The 22,204-nt window shown below is 38.7% G+C and overlaps 2 protein-coding genes and 1 long non-coding RNA gene across 6 annotated transcripts in view; 1 reads left to right on the top strand and 2 right to left on the bottom strand.

Moving 5' to 3' along the window:
• Positions 1-20,548, top strand: part of LOC135340086 (uncharacterized) — a gene marked incomplete at its 3' end in the record, with an annotated part of 31,098 nt that extends 10,550 nt beyond the window's left edge. Inside the window, 2 exon segments of the mRNA XM_064536400.1 lie at positions 20,241-20,287; positions 20,397-20,548. Of these exon segments, the coding sequence (XP_064392470.1) occupies positions 20,241-20,287; positions 20,397-20,548 (199 nt within the window).
• On the bottom strand, positions 249-18,686 carry LOC135339087 (uncharacterized). 2 transcript variants are annotated; one of them, XM_064535210.1, is made up of 23 exons: positions 18,546-18,686; positions 18,396-18,441; positions 13,989-14,375; positions 13,654-13,938; positions 13,512-13,585; positions 13,276-13,465; positions 12,970-13,206; positions 12,596-12,767; positions 12,473-12,547; positions 12,274-12,412; positions 11,933-11,983; positions 11,754-11,871; positions 11,244-11,367; positions 10,729-11,035; positions 10,306-10,485; positions 10,170-10,244; positions 9,954-10,105; positions 3,699-3,776; positions 1,349-2,969; positions 1,126-1,287; positions 848-1,036; positions 675-798; positions 249-615 (listed from the first exon to the last, which is right to left on the bottom strand). In XM_064535210.1, the coding sequence occupies exons 1-14, from the start codon at positions 18,582-18,584 to the stop codon at positions 10,960-10,962; spliced, it is 2,013 nt and encodes a 670-aa protein (XP_064391280.1). In that variant the 5' UTR covers positions 18,585-18,686; the 3' UTR covers positions 249-615; positions 675-798; positions 848-1,036; positions 1,126-1,287; positions 1,349-2,969; positions 3,699-3,776; positions 9,954-10,105; positions 10,170-10,244; positions 10,306-10,485; positions 10,729-10,959. The 2 variants fall into 2 exon arrangements, with proteins under 2 accessions (XP_064391280.1, XP_064391288.1); XM_064535218.1 differs by lacking the exons at positions 249-615; positions 675-798; positions 848-1,036; ... (6 more) ...; positions 10,729-11,035; positions 11,754-11,871 and having other exon boundaries at positions 11,347-11,367.
• A 777-nt stretch (positions 20,549-21,325) lies between the features above and the next one.
• Positions 21,326-22,189, bottom strand: LOC135330792 (uncharacterized). Of its 3 annotated transcripts, XR_010392876.1 has the most exons (3): positions 21,554-22,189; positions 21,438-21,503; positions 21,326-21,372 (listed from the first exon to the last, which is right to left on the bottom strand). It is a non-coding gene; the product is annotated as an uncharacterized LOC135330792 (long non-coding RNA). The 3 variants fall into 3 exon arrangements; XR_010392875.1 differs by having other exon boundaries at positions 21,438-22,189; XR_010392874.1 differs by lacking the exon at positions 21,438-21,503.
• Positions 22,190-22,204: the final 15 nt, after the last annotated feature.

Below are 22,204 nucleotides of genomic sequence, written 5' to 3'. Positions count from 1 at the left end.
CTCTTTCTCTCTTTTTGTTGCCATTGAAAAAGTTGTTAAAACTGTGTTAGAAAGTCACATGCTCAGTCGAACTGCAAATAAAGAGAGCTTCAAGCAAAATGTCCATGATGTTATTGCGGCAAATGAAAATGTGCAGTTTTTTGGGTGTATTCTGTCACAAGACATTGATGATCCAGAACAATCTGAGGAACTGGAAATAATTAAATTGTGGGTTACTGTAAGAGGTTTTTCAATGGTTGCTTCATGGGTAGAAGCATACAAACATCGTCAGAAGAAGACAGTACAAAAATCAACTAGTTTAAGGAAAAGTATAAATGGAACATTTATGTTTGTTTACGTTTTGGTAGTGAGTGCTATCTATTTCCATATCTTTACTTAAAAGACGTTTACGCCTACAGTTTCCTTTTACTTGATCTAATGCATAAGATTTTTTCATTCAAAGCGCTGGAGCATTCTTAACACACTGGTGTAGAGTGGGATGATCATTTCTTCCACCACACCCCCTCTGGTTTCCAAAGTAATGTTCCAAGGGGTCCTGAGATATTCGTTCACTCAACAGAAACGAGGATGAATCCAAGCTGAGTAGGTATCTCACCATCTCCACAAAAGACTTGACTACATAAATAAATAAAAACTTATCAGTGTGAGTTAATGGCCTAATTAGCCTTAATTACCTGTAATTTGAATACCTTCCAGCGTCTCCCTAGAGAGTGTCATTTTGTTCTTTTCAGTTGGTGGTAAATCTTTCACCGAGTCCTCCCACTCATGAAAGTAGGCTAAAAAATCATTTTCAAGCCACTGTATAAAAAAAGCAATATCAAAGAATTGATGACAATAAGTATCTTACGTTTAAACGCTCATCTGATGGGGAAATGTATGGCTTCAAATTTGGTTTTCGTTTACCGACCCACTCAACCTTACTGCGTACATTTAAACAATCGAAAAATTTGTCGAAATAGGAAACAAAACGCTGAGTTTCAACTGTATCAGGGTCATCAAAATAATGAAAAGCGTTCGCGAAACTCTGGCTCAAAACCTATGCAATGCATGTGTTTGATATCAAAGATAATTAATTCACATTGCGCAAATGCATGTACAAGTATTATTATTAATAAGTAGACTTACTTGTGCGGCCAGATCAACCCTCATTCTTGAAAAGGAAGTAAGCTTGACATGCTCTAGCTTTAGTTTGGGAAGTAGAGATAAGCCTTTTAAAGTGGAAGCGGTACTTGAAACTTTGTTATAGAGATTAATGAGATGCCTCCATTCGATGAACTTTCCAGATATCTATAAATTACACAGCATGTACAGTTACACAAAATAGATAGAACATTAATTTTTTTCTTACTTTCATTAGTCGAGTACCCTGAAATCCTGAATGTGACCAGCAATTTCTAATCGTCTTCATCAAGTGTGGTGGGTCGGCAAAGAAATAAACCCAACGACCCTGAACAGTGTAAGGGTTCCGGACCTTATGGATGTAGGTATAGCGTTGACTTTGGGGTTTTGGTGCATTCTAAAAAACTTCCTGTTTGGACTTGCACCGTCGGCAGTCACAGATATTACTTTAACTTCTAACCTTCTAACGGCTTCCCAAACAATTGGGTAGAGCAAGTCTGCCGTAATACCTTCAGTCCCAAAATGAGCGTACGGGAATGACAGTTTAAACATAGTACCACGTACCATTAGTACCAAGACTTGCTTCACCAAATAATGATCATCTTCTTCTCTCTCAAGCTTCAGTAGATCATCATTAATATCACCAATGCTTGTGAAACCAATAACACTGCCACTCGTCTTGTTGTACACAATACCACAATACCTTCTTTAAGCTTCATTTCATCAAGAATTAAACCAACAAATTTTCCTGAAGGTGGCAAAGATTTTGATCAAGCAATTGTTTGTCTACCTCATCTTGAAAACCTACTTTACTCTCAAACACATTTGAGTAGTCTCGAAGAGTTCTTTCAGATGGGAGTTTCAAGAAACCACTTGTGCGCAAGGCATTGTAAGCACTCGAAGAAATAAGTTTCAGGTTTACGCACCACTTAATCATTAATGGATGCCACCTCATTCCTGTACCATTCTTTACAGAGGCAGCCTTTTTCTGCTCATTCCATACCATTGGAAGATTCCTTCAGGAAAATCTGCGCATATTTTATCGTTATTTTCTTGCATAATTGAACATAGATCAGTATGCAAATCATCACCAACTGGCTCTCCTCTAGACTCAATTAGCGTTGCAACTTTCTCTTGTAATCTTAAGATTCTCTTGTCCAAGGCATTAACTTGGGAACGTAGCTTCGACATTTTGTCCTTCTTTTCTGGGGTTTTTAGGTATCTTTCATTGCAATGACTACTGGGACTAGTTGTACACGATTTCTTCCATTGTTTATATATAGAAAATAATAATTATAAAATAGCTCTATACTTCACACATGCACCACATCGCCCAGCTGCGATAGCACTACAATCAGCACTTCGAACAGTTTTGGGATATTTTTTCCCACAGAATTCAACAGGATTTTCATCTAAATATGAAGTGACATCACCGGTACGTGAAATTATTTTTCCCTTCTTTGATTGTATCATGATCACAAAATTCTCATCTGGATGACCAGCACACAGCGTCATACGGTCCAATATCAAAAGTAACTCTGAAACTTGAGCTTGAGTAAGGGAAGCTGGAAACTGCTTTACTTCATCACATTTTGTAACTTCTCTCTTGTACACATGTAGGATCCACGTTCCATTATCATTAATGGTTACTGTATGGGTAATAATAGCTGGTTCAACAGAGGCTTCACCACTTGTCTCTATTTTATAATAGACTGCCTTCTTAGTCGTCTTTTGGCAACTCCAGGAACTACTCGGCAACTGAATATTACTTGTATCTACACGTTTAGGCTGTTCCCTTCGACTCTTCAGGTGTGCTTTCCTATGCTGAAAGCAGCCTTTTCGAGGCATTGCTGCAATAATTAGTAATGAAACAAACATGTAAATATGACAGTACAAACATCGTCTAGACAGAATTAGAGCTCATTACGATACATATAGTATCATAGACTCCATACGGCAAAGAAAAAGTGTTTGAGCTGTTAAGGAACTGTTGACAGAGGGAGAACAATGGGGGTATCTAATTCCACTAAACAATCTCATATTTTATAAGCATAATACATAACAAAAGTATTGCTTTAACAATGCTTCTAATCAAATATCTGTATCATTCTTTTCATAATCTAGCTATCCAGAAGATTACAAAGGTACAAAAGACAAAAAAACTTACCAAATAGAGACAAAACACTGGAGATCTGAAATAAATCACGCTTTTGTTTTTTCCCGTGGTTTCCATATGATGCCTACTTTACTGTTGGTGTGGTATGTACATGCAGTTATGAATGCTGTTGACCTCTACTTCAAGAGAGGCAAGTCTGTTTTGTGTGTTGGTAAAACCTCCCGCGCAATACCTAGGCGAATAGCGGATGTGCTGCTCAGCTCTGGCTCAGCTACATTGCAAACATAAGCTCACGTGAGTGAGTTGCCAATCCCCATCCTCCACTATCTATGCTGGAACCGACAAACATTTATTGCATCATAATTGCAATGAACGAGAGTGCAATGAACGAGAGTACAATTGGTATTTTAACAATTGCTATATTATAATATACTCAATTTGCGCAATTTGTGAATTAACATACCTACTACAAGAACATCTGACCCAACCACCATGTTGACAACATCATGTGGAGGAGCTTCGCACACCACTTGCTTCATCTCTGTATAAGCACATAATTGGATGGTTGTGATTATAATAAGCCGTATATATAGCGAGTAAATTTGGTGACGAATTTTAATGTTACCAATTTGACGAATCAATTAAGGTGTGAGCTCGAGGGTATCCAGTTGTATATATATAGCTGGATATACTCAGTTTAACAACATCTAATGCCATGCAGCATGATCATAAAATCAAAGATACCAATAACTAAAATTAGTTTTCACTGGGAGTAAGTCCCATTTTTACGGAAGCCCATTAGGGACATCCCCAGGTCATTAAGGTTCAAGCTTTAAATTTCTCCAGGTTCCAGTGCACAAGCAACTTTGACCTTTGACCCATCCGTTTTGGGCATAGCACGCATGGCAAGACTTCCGCATAGATACTATAATTATTATGTGAACAGTACTGCACTGTACTAGATCTATACTAGTACAGTACTAGACAAGTCTACATGCATGTCTGAATCAAGCAGGAATAGGATTATTAAGACGTACTTTTATAAAGGATACACATACGAAACAATCAGAGAATTCCTATAATTATGCTCAACATGGGATCTCTATCTCCTTGAGACATTTAAAAAGAGTACTGCGTAATCTAAGATTGAGGAGACGTAATCCCTTGACTATAGGAGACGGCTACTGGCTATTATTGAAGCAATTTCTGTAATGTAGTTGACCTTGTATAAGTCAATATCACATTCGCAGAAAGAGTTGCAGGGTTCAGGAAGTCTACTAGGATATAGAAAGTTGTGGAGGAGAGTGGTGCGAAAGTATAAGCTGCCTATATCTCGATAAGAGGCTAGGTTGATTACTGCATGCTTGTCTACCATTCAGCATTATAGTGAGATAGTACGTAAATTGCTTCAATTCATGGTACCAATGCAATGCGGCTGAAAAAACCGGCTTCGTTTTTAGGGCAAAAAGCGTAGCAACACTCCATGGACAACGTTTGCTACGCACTCTTTTGAAAAGGCTGCAATATATAGCATTCCAAATAGGCATAACTCGAGAACCGGAAGCATTATTTTGCAAATCTACGAATTAAAACGTTAACTAGAAGCCTATAGAACTCTTACTTACAGTTTATTGATCCTTGAGCAGCTGTAACAGTTTACACATGCAGACACATGCACAGACACACACACACACAAACACTCTAACGTATACCTCGCTTGCGCATGCGCACCGAGTCATAATTAACCAACTGGGACTGGACGCTAGTAAGCAAGCCGATCTATTAGAGTAGAGAAGCACCAACTTTGGAAGGAAAACGATCCTAAATTGGCCACATATAGAGCACTGGTGACCGATTATTATCAAATCCACGGATTAAAATCCAAGAAACCGTTAACTAGAAGCCTATAGAAATTCTTACTTACAGTTCATTGATCCTTGAGCAGCTGCATGTAGCAGTCTACACAGACACACTAATGCATACCTCGCTTGCGCATGCGCACAGAGGCATAATTAACCAACTAGGACTGGACACTATATATAATAAGCAAGCCGATCTATTAAAAGTAGAGTACGTACACTGATAAGCACCAACTTTGGGAGAAAAACGAGACACATATAGAGCACTGGTGAGTCGTGGTGACCATGTCACTGAAGCTTGGGAAAGGTGAAAATCCTCGCAATGTGTGCAATCAATTAAGGTGAATTACTATTGACAATCTGTACATCTGCATGTTGTATTGAGTTTTGTACCGCAGTCACTATACTCACATGGGTGGGAGGGTATCTGAGGTAAATGCAGTGGTTAGTCCCCAAACCATCCCAAAACGTAACAAGTTCTAAGTATACAATAAAACACCTTAGCTGGGCTACAGAACACACCAGGAGTGGCAGAAATACCTGTAGGAGAGGAACCATTTCAAGAATACTTTGCATCATTTCCCCCCATTATAACTTATGCTATACTACATCAAGCTGTGTGCGTCGTTAAATCATTCCTTTTAAAGAGACTGCAGATACAGCACCTCTATAGTATAATGCCATAATTAATAAGTAAGGGTGTATAAAAGAGAAGAGGGCATACATATACAACTCACTATTAGTCTGTACTGCACTCTATCTCTCCTGTATAGGATAGCATCATTGCCCCAAAATACAATCACTATTAAGTCTGCACTCTTATATCTCTTTGCAGCTATCACAATTCTATTCAATTTTAGATACATGCATTACGCAGCTGTTGCACTCTTTTGGTATAAGTAGGAGAACTCCTTGTATAAGTCCACACATGTTAACAGGACACCAAGCCTATAACTGCACTTATTTACTGATTCAGTCCGTATCCTAGGTGATTTCCAGTGAATATGAGCCATATTTTACTTCCCCCAGGGAAGTATGGAATATGGCTCATATTTTTACTTCCTACAAGCACTATTCAACTTTTGAATCATCTTGACAATTTGTACACAGTAAAATAGCAATACAGCATGCAAAAAGGCTTGTAGACTATGTTTTGTGCTATTGTCATATTGACCTGAGCTAGCTAGCAGTCTAAGCTACTTATTACATGTTCATGAGGCTTGAAACACTGCAGTTCAATCCTTGCTCTGTTTTTCTAGTCAAGCTGTGGCTCAGAGGTAGAGCAGTGTTGGTAGACTTGTGCAATACTAATTTGAAACGGCAGCTGCTGAATATTGGTGGTGGGCGGTTCTGGTCAAAGTTTTAGCTTCCAGTAGTCTAGAACCTAGCTAGCTCTCATACCTGACAGCTGTAACTGTTCTAACTGCATTTTCTGAGGCACAAGTGGCTGTGAGAGCAAGTTTGACTGTCTCCATTGATGTTCAAATGACTGTTTTGCTGTTTTTGCAGTAAATAAATCAGTTGTTGACTGGTTGCCTAGTAATTAACTATAACATAATACTCTACAAGAAAGTTTATGCTCATGATCGATATAGGGTAGTTATAGGCTACATGGGATTGGCACTCATCACACATAGCACACTTGTGTTTCGAATAAGCTTTCTCTTCTTTTTTTGTGGGGGCCGTTGGTAGAGGTTATCGGCATACTCTCACAGCTGAGAGCTCGAGGTCTTTCTCCTGTATAAAATGCATTATAGGTAATGTGCAAAGCTTAATTCACTTATCTACAGGAGAAAAGCTTTATCACTTGAGGGGTTAAGATGGACACTATATAATCAACGTGGGCATACACATTTGCAATAATATTAACAAGCCAAACTCACCACTCAATGAGGGGTCATTCATGCAGAGGAGTACTGCGGAATCAACAATCTTTGTAAGCCATTTTACCTTTCGCAGTTCTGACCGCCATGCAGGAGTTGAACCATGCAGAACAGCTCACACTGGTATAGTAAAGGTGTTTCTGCACATATCCTCTTCTTCTCAAAATAATAACATAGCTGACGATTCGAAAGCTTTTGTTTTGCCCCTGTCTATATCTTACTATAATTATATATCCTCATGATCTGAAAAAGCCAAACTTTGGTATACATGTATGCAGATGAGTATAATAGTTGATGTGACATTCAAATCATAACCTAGCTTGCATGGTAAAGTAAGAGTACATCTAGATTTATACTGAAAACTACCAAGGATATACTAATTATTCCCTTGGTATTTACTGGAACCACAATAATTATGTTCAACAATGACAATACATAATGTGCACACAAGTATTTGTCCATGTTGCATCACATTTTGTGATAGGTGGGGCACGTACATAGATATTACCATTTAAAAGAGGACTATAATATATGTACATGTAGACAACATAACTATACCTGTATAGTTATGTTGTACAATAGATCAGGAGCGTAGCCAGGATTTTTTGGAAGAGGGGGCAAAACTTATCAGCCGCGCAGCGCCGAAATTTTGACCGGAAGCCACGCTTCTTACATAATTGACTTCTCTATTAGTTGGGTGTGGCCTGATGTTTTATTTGCATAGAAGAAGTACGTTTAGCAAAGAACAAGAACTGTCTACGTCTATAGATTTAGACCAGAATAGCTCACAGTTTAGACTAAATCGTTTTGCTAGCTAGCTAACTGCAGCAAGATTCCGAAGAAAGGGAGTGCTCAGCAAGATAATCAGATACAATAACTTGAGCAGAGCAGTAGAGATCCAGAAAAAGGGGAGGCATTTGCCCCCTTTGCCACCCCCTGGCTATATGCCACTGTAGATGGTACATGTACAATCATGCATTTTAAACTTGTTCCTTCAACAAAATTCCTAGTCATGTGCATTGTACGCTACATGATTACAGAAGTATATGTAAATATTGTTTAGGAACTCACTTTTATCGCCATGCATGCAAACAGTCACATAGCAGTAAGCTATAATTATAGATAAAATACCCCATGCCTTTGATGGAAGGTGGCGATCTTTAATGAATGCAAGGTACAATGCCCAGCAACTTAATTATTACTAGAGCACTGAAGTGCTAACCCTCGGCTGTTGACATAATCTGAATACATAGATCAGAGGGGTATTAAAGAAGCAACAACCTACTTTTAATGGAGACCGGTAACGGATTACGTAGATCTATCTCGAATAAAGGTTGCGTGTAGAGCTAGGCAACGTGCAAGTTTAGCTTAATTCTTAGCTTTTGCTGACTTTTATGTGACAACAAAGCTTTAACATCGAAATCTGCCACTAATAGCTGGTTGTGTAGAGGCTATCCATGCTGTAAACGCAGTGCTGTGGCATCCAGGTGAGTAGACTCACATATTATTATGACAAACAAACGGACGTACTACTACGTATACCCGAGGCGCGTGACTAACTACGTATACCCATGGCCGCGTGAGCGGCCATGGGTAATAAGTACTACTAGTTAAGGTTACGGTATACTAATTGCTCATGAATAATTCATAAGATATTATTTCTCATCACTACATTATTTTTGTAACTAGCAATGATTATCAATGAAAAGAGAACATGAAACAATGCTAGCTATTATTGTAGCTAAAAGTATCTTCTTCTCAAGTGGGTGTTAACCGACATGATGACGTGTAAACCACAGCATACTACATGCGGTTTCGCAACTAGATGCAAACGGAAGTGTAACCAAGCACGTGAAAAATGCTGCAATCTGATAGGGCGCTAGAACAAATCCCAGATAGGCTTGCAACCCGACCTCCCGTCAGGGAGACGGTCGGGCCACGCCCAACTAGGCTACTGCTAGCTAGCTGTTTTAACAGATATTTTCTGAGTATTGTCTAACAAAAAGCTAGCGCTTTAGTACAAGGCTAACTCATATGTTGAATAGAAAGTTTGTGCGGACAGATGATGCTATGAAAGATTCTGAAGAGACTGCAACAGCCTTCAATGTGAGTCAAACTAGCCATAACTCGAGAAAGAAGCTTTAGTTTACTAATCCACGAATCAAAATCCAGAGAACGTGGCTAGAAGCCTATAGAAGCTGTTAGCTTTCGTCGCATTGCAACCGTTGAGCAGTTACAGCTGGAACAGACACACAGACACACAGTCAGCTTTACCGTATCCCTCGTGCGGCTACGCCTCGAGGCATAATTATAGCAGCTAGTACAACACTAACGGATCACCATAATTAAATACATGCAGTCATACAGCTAGATTAAATTGACATTCCGTCACAAGTCAAATCTTTGTTTTTTTTTACAGACACTCGATATCCTTATAGTAGTTGTGAAACTCAACAATCAACTGCAGTGATTCGTATTCGTAGGAAAGTGAAACTCAACAATCACAACAGCAAAACAATGGATAGATTTGCTATCATACAGGGAAACAAAGTAGCCAAGGTGCAGATAATCGCTTTTTAGTACACAAACCATTATAAGTTTATACAACAGAATTTTCTATGAAATCAGTAATGTTGTAGTTTCAATTCATGACTCCATTTCCTGGAGCTCATAATAATGTCAACACTAACGCATGTCTATACTGTATACAAAGCTAAATACCAACACTACACAACAGTGACAAGCTGCTCTATGAACACATGTGTTCTCATGCACTTAAATAGAGCTATCAATATCGACAATTATGCTGCTACACTTACATGTACATGTATGTCCGCAATTACAAAAAGACTACGACCGATACAGCGTACTAGGCAAAACAAGCCACCTTTAAACCACGACAATAACGACACCCAAAGTTACATACGATGGACATAAATTTAAAACAACACATACCAACAAGTAATCATGGCTCACCGGCACTTCTTCATTAGTGATCTCTACAGTAAGAACTTCCCCTTGATCCTCTGCCCACCTCTTTCTTTCGTGGATGCATGTGTGGTGGTGTTTTAATGAAGTCCTCAGGGTTTGCATACGTATCTACCTAAGCGGATTGGGATGGCTCGCTCCTGTAGACAAAATTATATCAGATAATCTACAGTTGATTATAGAGTACATAATATAAATACTCACATGTTGACATTAATCTTGGCTTTTGATGGCTGCGTATCGACTGGGGAAAGTGGTGATTTATTTGTGATAGGACTCCTAAGTATAGAATCAATGATCGATGAAGAAACTCAATCATTTTTACTAGATTAAAACTTACTCCCGATTGGCTTGAAATTGAACCGTTTCGACATGTTGATTGAAACGAAGCATTCTCTTCCATACTTCTTCAGAATGTAGAGTGCAATTGCAATACAAACGATTATCAACACGACCATGGTTACAGACACAAAAACACCAACCAAAACAGCACAGTACAGAGGACAGGCAGGCGTGATACCTGAGAAAAGAAAATCGTTTTGTCCATACTGGTTTCAAAGATGAGGGCTTCTCAACTTACATTTACTTAAAACGCATAATAACAACGCATTATAACAATAATTCGAAAGGCATTGGGAAGGAAGTAGATATTGAACAACGAATTTGATCAAGTAACAAGAAAGACAATTCTAACTTATGAGGCGAAATAGTAGTTTTCCAAAACTTGCATAATTATGATAATCTGTTGATTATAGCAACTCACCTGTGTATATTTATCTTTTCTTTTGATGGTTGCTTGTCGACTGGGGAAAGTGGTGATTCATTTGTAGTTGGACTCCTATTAAGTACAGAATATCACAATGATCGATGAAGAAACTCATTTTACTGGATCACTCTCGATTGACTGCCTGAAATTGAGACGTTTTGTTTGAAGCGATGCTTCCTTTTCCATAGATCTTCAGAATGCCGAGTGCAATTGCAATACAAACGATTATTAACATGACCATGGTTCCAACAAAAACATCAACCAAAACAGCTGGCACAGTACAGAGGACAGGAAGTCGTGATTTCTGAGAAAAAATAGGCAAAGTTGAGGGCTTCTCAACTTCCATAAAACACATCAAGCAGAACATAACAATAAAACCTACATTTAAAAGTCAATGTAACTCCACAATAGGCTGAATGTACGTAATTTATTTTCTAAAGCACTACGAATAGTATGAAAGGTATTGAGATATCGATGTTGCATAATGTAACGAGAAAGACAATCTAACTTACCTGCATCCACTATACACACTCCAATGCATCATCACTCCATCGTCCACCAAACACGCAGGTCCTGTTGAGGAGGGAGAGTGCTCTGTACTCATCATTGCATTGTAACGTTGCAATAGAGTCACACCTGCACGCATGCATGCTCAAAGAAACAGCTGTGAAGGGTTAGTTTCAATATAATGGATTGCGTTTATAATTATAATGGCTGTGAACTCATTTTGAGACAGCATTTTAGATATTTTCATAATATATATATCACTGAGCACTAGTCTTAATACCTGCACGAGGTCTTTAAAAGTTACTGTATAAATCTACATACACCTGAAGCTTTATAGAAGTCATAATTATGTACAACAGTTCAATAAGTCAGTGCGCGGGTATAAAACTAATTATAAATCGTTTCAGTGCGATAGTTTGTAACAAATCACACAGCTGGTATACGAGTTAGAAGCATCGGCTCATCATATATGTGGGGTGGACTAGAATTTCTTTCCGTCATCTGACTGCACGTACCGCTTCTGATATTTAAAATATTGTAGGCATCATTTTCAGTCAGCAATGTCACTGGATCATACGCTTCATTTCGCTTTATTCTAATTGGACCATCACAAATGCTTAGCAAGATTGGTTCCTATATATATACATGACTGTATAAATAATTATATCGAAGACATTATTATGTATATATATACCTGTTGAGTGGGATTTGCCATGCTTGATGCACCAAGGCCTGTGATCAGATTCTGTTCAAGAATAAGCCAATTATAATAGTCGCATCATTATACACGATGAAGGGTTAAATGGTTAGTTACATGTATAATTATATCGATGCTACACCTACATGTACATGTACGTATGTCCGCAACTAGCTATAATTATATAGACAAAGAGACTACAAGTCTTATAATTATATACAGTCATAGCCAAAACAAGCTAACTTTAAGCCGCACGACCATAGTGACACCCAAGGTTATATATGACCGACCTATTAAAAAACATGAGGAACACATACTGACAAGTAATTGTGGCTCACCGGCGCTTCAGTGATCTCTACATCCCTCTGATCCTCTGCCCCCTCGTTCTGCTTTCGTGGATGCATGAGTGGTGGTGTTTTAATGAAGTCTTCAGGGTTTGCATAGGTATCCACCTGAGCGGATTCGGATGGCTCGCTCCTGTAGACAAAACATGATAATCTGCAGTTGACTATGTGATTTTCAGATAATTTTATATACCTGTTTACGTTTATCTTGGCATTCGATGGTTGCGTATCAACTGAGGAGAGTGGTGATTCATTTGTGGTTGGGCTCCTATAAATAGGTATAGAATAATTATGATTGATGAAAAAACAGGCTTACTCTCGATTGACTGCACAAAGTTGAATCTTATCAGAAGTGTTGATTGATGCGAAGCATTCTCTTCCGGACTTCTTTAGAATGTAGAGTGCAATTGCAATGCAAACGATTATCAATATGAGCACGGAAACGCCAACCAAAACAGCACAGTAAAGAGGACAGGCAGGCATGGTATCTAAGAAAAAAATATGGCTTTGTCCATACTGGTTTCAAAGATGAGGGCTTCTCAATTTACAAACACCTCAATCAAAGTCAATGTAACTCGAAGAAGTGTATGTATCGTAATTTCCAAAGCACCACGATACAATAGAATGAAAGACATTGGTTGATATCAATAACGCACGATGAATGTAACAAGAAAGACAATTCTAACTTACGAGGCGAAATAGTTTCTCCATCCACTATAACGCATTCCAATGCCCCCTCACTCCATTGTCCATCAAACATGCACGTCCTGTTGAGGAAGGAATTTGCTCTGTACCCATCATTGCATTGTAACGTTGCAATAGAGTCAGGAGACACACCACTGTAGTGAATTAGTCCGTTAGATACATTGACCATTCCTTGTCCACGGAGAGAAGTCTGGTTACTACCAAGATCTTCTGGATTGCATTCTGTGCATGGGTCAAGCAACACAACAGTTATATTGCAAGGGTACATGTAGGAGGGATCTAACATCTTACCAAAATAAAGTGCAGGAGGTCCAGAGCCAAATATGTTAGAGGCCACGACACTGACATTGTAACTGTTGCTAGGATTAGGGATTGTGAGATTACATCTTCTGCTTGTGTCGTTACAAGTCACTTCAGTGAAATTCCTTGAAAAGTTGGTTCCAACCATCACAGTGTAGGTTATAGCAAGATGGGGAACAATCTAATCAAATAGTTTTAAACAGTTATTTCCTCACATCTTAACTTACTGGCTGCATGAATCCCACCACTATTAATTCATCTTCAGTAAACGTTACCATGAAGTGTTCGGGTGTGGGAGGCACTACAAAATGTACACGCAGCTAGACTGATGACAAACTGACAAGTAAGCTACATGTACTTAGTGCTTACCCATCAATGACACAGATTCATTCACAGATTCACTGTTGAAACCACAGTCTTTAGAGATAGTACTGACTTCAAAGTAGCAGGTTTGACCATTGACCATGTAATCAGAACATATCACACTAGTTATGTCAGAACTGACATTGGTGTTTACACATCCACAGTCCTCTCCAGTCACAGTGAACACGTAGCTCCCTACATTGCTGATATCGGAGGGCGGGGTCCAACTGACAGTGAAGGATGAAGTAGAAGTGACCTCCACCATGGAAATTCGAGGGGGAGGAGGAGAGGCTGTCAAAAGTTAGACACAGTGAGGTAGATATACATGTAGTTATACTCACCTCCGATTTTGACAGTGTCATTTCCAACAGCTTTGTCACTCAAAGTACATATGACAGTCATTCCATTCAACCCGGTAGTGTTTGTTAGAACCAGTCTTGACGTGTATTCATTTCCAATAAATCTGATAATCATTGCAGACAAATCTCCACAATCACCAGCAACAGCTCCAAGCTGAAACTGACTATGAGCTAGAGTGATCCGATTGTTCGTTGTAGCAGATGCTGCTGAATGACAGTTGAAGGCAGTTCCCAGCCATACTGTATTGGCCACAGGGGAATCTGTTGGATCAGTGACAGTGCATTCATAACTGACAGTCATGCCCTCTGGTATACAACCCAGTCCAATTTCTCTCTCTGCTGGCAGTATGAGGCCTGGAGTAGCCTGGACTGTATATAGGTACATGTACAAGAAACAATTATTACGGTACGGTTTTATACCTATATTTAAAATTTGCATTGTTATAACAGAAGCAGGTATATACTACACTGTACATGCATATAAATAACGCTAGCTTGAGTGTCTCATTGATTAAATAGCTATCGCAATTTAATAAATCAATATGCCTAACATGTTAGTTTAGTTCCTGCAGACATAAAAGAGAATAATCTCACATAAAACGATTTCTAACACTACACACCACATTTCCAACAGGACAAGTCAACTGTTAATCGGCCATTTATTTTCTGTACAACTCTTTCTTTTATTTGCAACATAAACAATTCAGAGCTTATTCCATATAATTTAACTGGACTGGGTTAAATTCCACTGGGGACGTGCACACTGTTGCCAAACCCTTCATGTGAACGAGCGTGGCTTGTGAGACTATATTCAATGGCATGCGTTCTTTCTGCACGTTTACTGCTTTAAAGAATTTTTTGAGGCCATCGGAAGAGTACAGTCCATGTGCTTTCTAATTAGCTAAGCACCACAGCAAAATAAACAAAGGTCCTTTCGAAATAGTTCTAAACTCAAACAGCATTATTATTAATTTCACAGTCGGTGGCTTATAAGCATAACATAGCGCAAGAACAGAATAAGCTGACTCAGCAACAGCAATAGTCACTATGCACTCTAGTTCTGCAGCTTGCATGTAGTCGTGAGCTTACCCTCGATCTCAGGCTGCACTATCATCAGGTAAGTGGGCCTGTGGTGTCGACTGCATGCGCAGATATGGATAACAGCGTTTGTGGTGGTAAAACAATGACGTCACAACGAACGGAAGTGGATACTCTAGATACTGCAAGTAGCCAGAAGTGGCCTAGGAGCACTCGTGCAGTCAACTTGACTTACTACAGCTCCTTGACTGACTAACAGCAGCCATATAGTTAGGTTGACTATATAAATGCGTCCGACTGCATAGAACGCATATGCTTCTTGTCATCCTTAATTTCCTTCAATCCTTGATCTGATTGGTCAGGTCTGAATTCTATAATTTTATGTCTAGTTATCATCTTTCTCCTAATTTAATATTATATAACTAATTACAATTTTCCAGTGGCGCATAAATAGAACAATATTTCCAGTTTGGCGCTATATAATGTAGGTTACTAGTAGTTGTTTCGACGAGTATCAGTTCAATTTCAATTTCAATTTCAGGCCGCGTTATAATCTAATGAAAGGACAGCGAGTGCTGATGCCTTGGTGGATGTGTCAGAGCTACATAACATAAAGCTACTGGCTATTGCTAATACACACAGATATCATAATGTTCTTACGGTAATTTTGCTGCATCTGTAAAGAGTGGGACATGATTGATGCTAAAAAGGATGACAAAAATACAAAGTCTAAAAGCTAAAATTAATGGTTATACTGCATCAGTACAGTAGAGCCTTGCAGCTCTCTTCTCATTCTTGCAGCCACCAATACCTAGTGTTCTAGTGCAAAGCTAACTACTAGTACTAAGTTGATCCTTGAACAGATGCATGTAAGCAGTCTATATACAGACAGCCACATACACACACACTACCGTATACCTCGCTTGGGCATGCGCACCGCGGCATAAGTACCAACAAAAAATAATTCCAGAATTTATTTGGCGCTCAATCGTAGTAACAATTTAGTGAATTTGGCGCTTCTATTATCACTTCCCTGATCAAGTGCGACCTGGGATCGAGGCTAGTGGTACGTATCATTGTATTTTCCAGTACAATTATTTTTCGATTTTACTCTAATTGAAATAACATCCGCAAAAATATGCCACCTTATCAATCCCAGGTCACACTTCATCAGAGAAGTGGGCCTGGTATTGACTGCTTGCACATGCGTTAAATCTTGATCACTCCGGTATCCGGGGGGCTTTGGATAACATTGTATAATTATACTCTGTAAAACCATATAGGTTGAATAGAGAGGGATTGGCAACGGAAGTGGTCCACGTGATGCTTCCACAATGAATTCTATGTGGTAGCTCAGAAACAATCTGTGTTTCGCTTTTACCTCGGGAACTTGATAATAACTTTCCCGGGAAACTTATTGAGTCTTATGCATGCATCTCAAAGACCCCTCCAAGTGTCCCTCGATGGTAAGTGTCATTTGGAAATGAAAAAATATGATCCTGATTGTTGTGAAGTAGCTAGTCTAACACAGAGCATTTTTCATGCTTGTGTTAGTTTAGCTAAATACGTACTATAACATACATGTAGCTATAGGATTCTGTCTAAGTAGTGTGCTGTGTCCCAAATGGCCACAAGTAGTTCATGAAGTTGACGTTTAGCAGCAAAACTGCTCATGGATCGACATTTTACATGCAGCAAAAACAATTATCATGGTTTAGACCCCCACGTTGGAAGTAAGCCTCGATTAAAACCGCGGGGAAACACGTATGCTGAAACCATCCGTGTTTCGCCTTTAAAACTCCTGCGAAAACCCGGGAAACTTATTGTGTCTAATGCAAAGACCCCTCCAACACTTATACATACATAATTATGCCCCCTGATGGTGAGTATCATTTGGAAATTAAGAAAATATAATCTTGATTTTTGTGACTTGAAGTAGCTAGAAAGCACTTTTTCATGCTTGTCATCCTATAGCACCTATGATAAAGCTAATACTAAGCAGTGGCGTAGGAAGTGGGGTGGCTCCAGGGGCTGGAGCTCCCCCTTGTTGGAGAGCAATGTTTAGCTTGAACTCAGAGGAGGTACGACACGGTCACATGACCAGCCAAAAGGATCAAGAATCTCATTAACTTGTGCATGAATATCATTCAAGACTGTGTACTTTGATAGTGGATTTGGTTTGGCGTGTATCTTTCGAAATACACTTGATGTTTCTAAGATCAGGCTGGTTGATTGCTTATACTGATGTGAAATAGCTTTTCAACCAGTTTCAACCACCACTTAGATTTTGAGATATTATTGTTTTTAGTGTAATTCTGTTTTAGAGTATTTAATAAGTATTCTGTGCCTGCATTCAGGATAGGATCACTGCCAACATCTGAGCCTTGGTTCGTACAACAAATCTAATCTGTACTTGTAAAACTCTAGCTACTAGCCAGCAACAAATTCACTGAGTTTTATGCTCTAAACTTGTCTCTTTATGGCGCTTACTTGCCACCAGTTGAATGTCGTCATTGGAATGTATTTTTAACGACTTTTTTGTCTTTCTTGCCTCAATCAAGAAATAACAGCCACGTGAACTTAACCGCTTGTCGTACCTCCTCTGGCTTGAACTGTTGAGCTAGCTAAGCTACAGTACAGCATGCTGGCTGGCTGCAGCCAGCTGCATGCTATTAAACTGTAAATTACGTGATTATTTCATAATGGGCTAGGTTTCAAAAGTCTAAAGTGCAAAGTGATAGATCTACCACAGAGATAACGATTGATCTATGACAGTATGAGCCTAGTCTCGAATTCCAGTCTCTTTCAGTCGAATACAAAGTTGGGGAGGGCGTGGCCAGACTACTGTAAGCCCCCCTTGCAAAAAATCTTCCTACGCCACTGCTAAGTAGTGTGCTGTGTCCCAAATGGCCACAAAAATGAGGTGTCAGAAAGAAAATAGCTTTACAACAAACCTATAGCTCTGTCTCTAGCTGGCTATATACATATATACATAGCTATATAATTTATATAGCTCTGTGTATGACTTTTAGGATATTTTCTCCGATAAATTTTATGGGAAAAAATATCTATTTTGCACATGCGCAAGCAGTCAGTAGCAGTGCAATGAAGGAGGCTAATGATACCACTTGCGCGTAATTAGAAACGCTATGAACATTAATTTCACTGAGCTAAAGGGTCACACACAATTTACTGTGAAAATATGTCGTATTATAGCAACAAATGCAAAGGTTAACAAAAAATAGCAGTATGAATACTGCAAACAGGGAACCTGAACAATGCACAATACACAAATTACACTACTTGCACATCTAATGTACCTAGACTAGGGGTATATCTAGCCTCACTCACCTTTTAGCTTTGAGCCAATCTGAGCAATATAAATAGCCCACAGCACCTGTAATAATTATCCAATTTCGGTTTAATATACACACAGTCTGAGCTTCAAAGCCGGTAGTATATAAAAGGTATGGGCAGTGACACAATGCATGCTTTACTTACAAGATTAGTCAGTATTCTTGAGTTAATTTGCTTGCTCATAATTAGTTAGCTACTAGACGGACGGACAGCTATAGCTAGCTACAGAGCTAGAGCAATAGTCCTTTTCACGGCAAGGCCTTAGGAATTTAATTTGTGTTAATTAGTACAGAAGCCAATTCACTTCCTAGTTACTAGAGGTCAGAGGTCACCACTCATTGGAAGCGAGGCCGTTTGCAAATACGGTGAGGTCAAAGGTCATTCCAGTTTAGAAGTAAAATCATAATCTTGCGCGAACAATCTAGCCATGGTTAGTGAGCTCAGAAAGACCTTGGTTAGCAGGTATTTTAAGGAAGGCTACCCTTACAAAACAATACTGCAGTTCCTGAGAAGTCTCCATGGAATTTGTATTTCAATGAGGACTCTCAAGCTTTTACTGCAGCAACTTAATTTAAGAAGAAGAGTGTGACGCAACTCATATCAACAAACTAGGCATATAAGGAGAGTAAACAAGTTAATAAAGGTAATGATATGGCATGGTTGCTGTCTTTATATCCTACAAGGCTACATGCATGAAGTCTACGTGCATGCATACAGAGAGAGCTTGCAGGATCAGGAAAGCTTATTGGTTATAGGAGAATGTGGCAAATTAAAGAATTAGACAGACGTACAATGAACCAGTGGCAAGGTATAAATGTGCATATAGTGTATATATAACTGGCATTTGCATACATTTCATACTGGTATATAATTATAGGAAGACAGTTATGGGACTATAATTATATTGGCAAATTTAGACCCATGCAGAAGGAAGTCTAGCACGGTAGTCACATCACTTGAAACGGAGACAATATTGTGTTAAGGTATACTAATTGTTCATGCCCGCTGTCAAATTCAGATTGTGATTGTTTTATGAACATAATTTATAGGGCCTAAATGAGATGTGGCATTGTGATGGGCATGACAAACTGAAACCATATGGATTTTCTATACATGGCTGCATTGATGGGTGAGTACAAGTTATACATGCACAGCAGTTATAATTATAATGACCATGCACATTATTATCACGTAGATACTCAAGGCGTATTATGTGGCTGAAAGTGGGTACAACAAACAAAAATCCCAAATTGATAAATTCTTATTTTGTTGAGTGTCGAGACTGCATGTGAATGGTAAAGAAGCATGCTGGCTTGCTTGTAACTATACCGAGTAAAATATTCACAGGAGTACGTATAGTCCCTCGATTGCTACGCTGTGACTATATGGAACTGAGAACTGTGATCTGCATGGCCTACATTCAGCCATTCTTCCGAAGAAATCATAATGACAGCAGGAGTAGGTTGAGCAGCTTCCGTTACGGGAGGTCAACATCAAACCAAGTATAATTATATTATATATATACGTACCTGTATCTTATACTTTAGCATAATAATTATAAATAATCATAGAGAATCGAGGCACTGTGGAGTCAGTTGCTAAAATCTTGCATTTATTGGTGAATTGACTTTTTCAAGTAAGTAGAGATCTCTATTACCATGTATCGTGCTTCTCCTCGGGGTCTTAAATATATATAATAATTTTAACATACACATGCGTGTAGATGCAAGTGTATTGTATAATTAAAGCTAGAATAATACATGCACATGCATGCATGATATAATTATCCACGATTGCAACATAATTATAATAATTCCAATTTCTGTGATAATTATATAGGGCTTGATGTACAATGACTTGTACGATAACACAAGCATCCCTGAACGGTAATTGCTATGATGTCTATTTTCATTGAATCATACTTATTACAACATAATTATATATAATTATATGCATGCATTTGCATACTATAATTACGTTATACTCTTCCAACAGAGATTGCCTCCGATTTTGCTTCTTTCATCTCATTCAATTTGACTTGGATCGATTTTATTGGGAATGGAACACTCATAGAATTCGTAAAAGCAACACTGCAAACACAGCAGGTGGAATACCAAATGAGTTGTACTTCACTCCGGAGTCCTCAGGTAATTAATTAGCCTCGATTCCAGGCCGATTAAAATACGTATTTTAATCGGCCTTGAATCGAGGCTAGTAATTAATATACATGCTAGCCTCGATCCCAGGCCGAGTTTTCGCTTTTATAACGGTTAGGCGAACAACTAGGCCTGGTACTAGTTGTCTGCGCATGCGTCAGTCGTTTGTCAGATTCTGACGAATGGATATTCTCGTTCACTTTCGTGACATTTATATTCGTGTACTATCGTGTACTACAAGTCAGTTCCCGTTTTATCATTATTGGAATGGCTCTTAGCTGAAGCTTCTCTCTTCTCTGAAGCTTAGAAAACATTATTCTGAAGACTGAACAACAAGGGAAGAGGTATAAAGCTTTGGCTTTAATTACCGGATTAGTCGCTTCCAGAATTCTGAGTATAAAAAGAGCTGCCGTGGGCGCGACCTTTGACCCCGAAATTTCCATTCAAGCCTTAGTAACGAGCTGTTTTTTTCTCTTGCGCAAAAGCGCTCAGAACCCATTCACTACACACTGTGAACACTCCAAAATATACTCAAAGGGAAGGGAAATACATTCTTGGTAGTTTTTCTTTTTTACCAGAAGCAGAAACAAAAAAACAAAAAAATAAAATAAATGGCTGGCAAATATTTTATGTAGATACAGCAAAAGGCTACATTGTATGCACAATATAAATTAATAAAGGAATCTTTTCAGCTCCAGGTCAGCTACAGTGAGCATACTCCAGGGCACGTTGTGGAAGAGTTAAGAAGCTTGCTTTCTTGCATAATAGACGGTATTGAAACTGTGCCATTGTGGAAATTCACTGAAAGTTCGATTCTGAAAAAGAATTTATATGAATATCAGTATAATTATACATCTATATCAAACAAATTCTTTACTACCATTTTAATAGGGCAAGTGGAGTGCATGCCACCAGACAATGAGGCTCTCCTCCCTCCAGCAAAGAGCTAGGGATATAATAGGATAATTGCTAGATACACTGAGAAGTAATACTTACATTTTCTACATAGGTTGATGATGTACCCAGGGAGACTGTCAACAAGCAAAGGCAGTCGCAGTCCTTCAAAGTGTCCTTCAACGCGACCTGAGAAAAAAATGAATGTTACTGAAAGGGTGATGATGCCTCAGTGTAGGCAATGAAGCTACATGCAGTACCATTATTAATGAATACACTGCACATATAATTTACAACATTTTAGATGGATTCATCGGTCCTGGTGGATAATGCTTAATTCTTTTTATTTTACTTCATTCTCTCGTTATTCCCCTATTTTGCTACACACAAGTACGTTGTACTAGCTTTCAAAGTAAGCAAACATAACCGTAAGCATTATTTTGCAAAGCCAACTAATTGCAATTCAAGAAATAATTATGATTAGCAGCCTACAATAATTATACAGAAACTCTTTGAGCTTCATTTATCATCGAGCAGCTGTAACAGTCGATCTACACACACACAGACACACTACCGTATACCTTGCGCATGCCGGCATAATGACTGTATATATAAACGAACAAACTGCAAATAGATATTATACAAAGCTCCTTCCCTACAGACTTTCAACTCTCCTCTTCGTTACTTTATCCATGAAAAATGAACAACAAAATTAATGTTAAAAAGCGAAAAAGCGTTCGCAGGTTGATGAAG

The sequence above is a fragment of the Halichondria panicea genome, chromosome 1, assembly GCF_963675165.1.
Source record: "Halichondria panicea chromosome 1, odHalPani1.1, whole genome shotgun sequence".
NCBI lineage: Eukaryota > Metazoa > Porifera > Demospongiae > Suberitida > Halichondriidae > Halichondria > Halichondria panicea.
This window is presented reverse-complemented; position numbering and strand designations above follow the sequence as displayed.

Coding starts and splice junctions, on each gene's coding strand:
- LOC135339087 (XM_064535210.1), bottom strand. CDS start 18,584: ATGAGCAAGCAAATTAACTCAAGAATACTGACTAATCTT. Junction 12,548..12,595: donor CTTTGTGCAGTCAATCGAGA/GTAAGCCTGTTT, acceptor ACCTATTTATAG/GAGCCCAACCACAAATGAAT. Junction 11,036..11,243: donor AGTGTGTATAGTGGATGCAG/GTAAGTTAGATT, acceptor ATTTTTTCTCAG/AAATCACGACTTCCTGTCCT.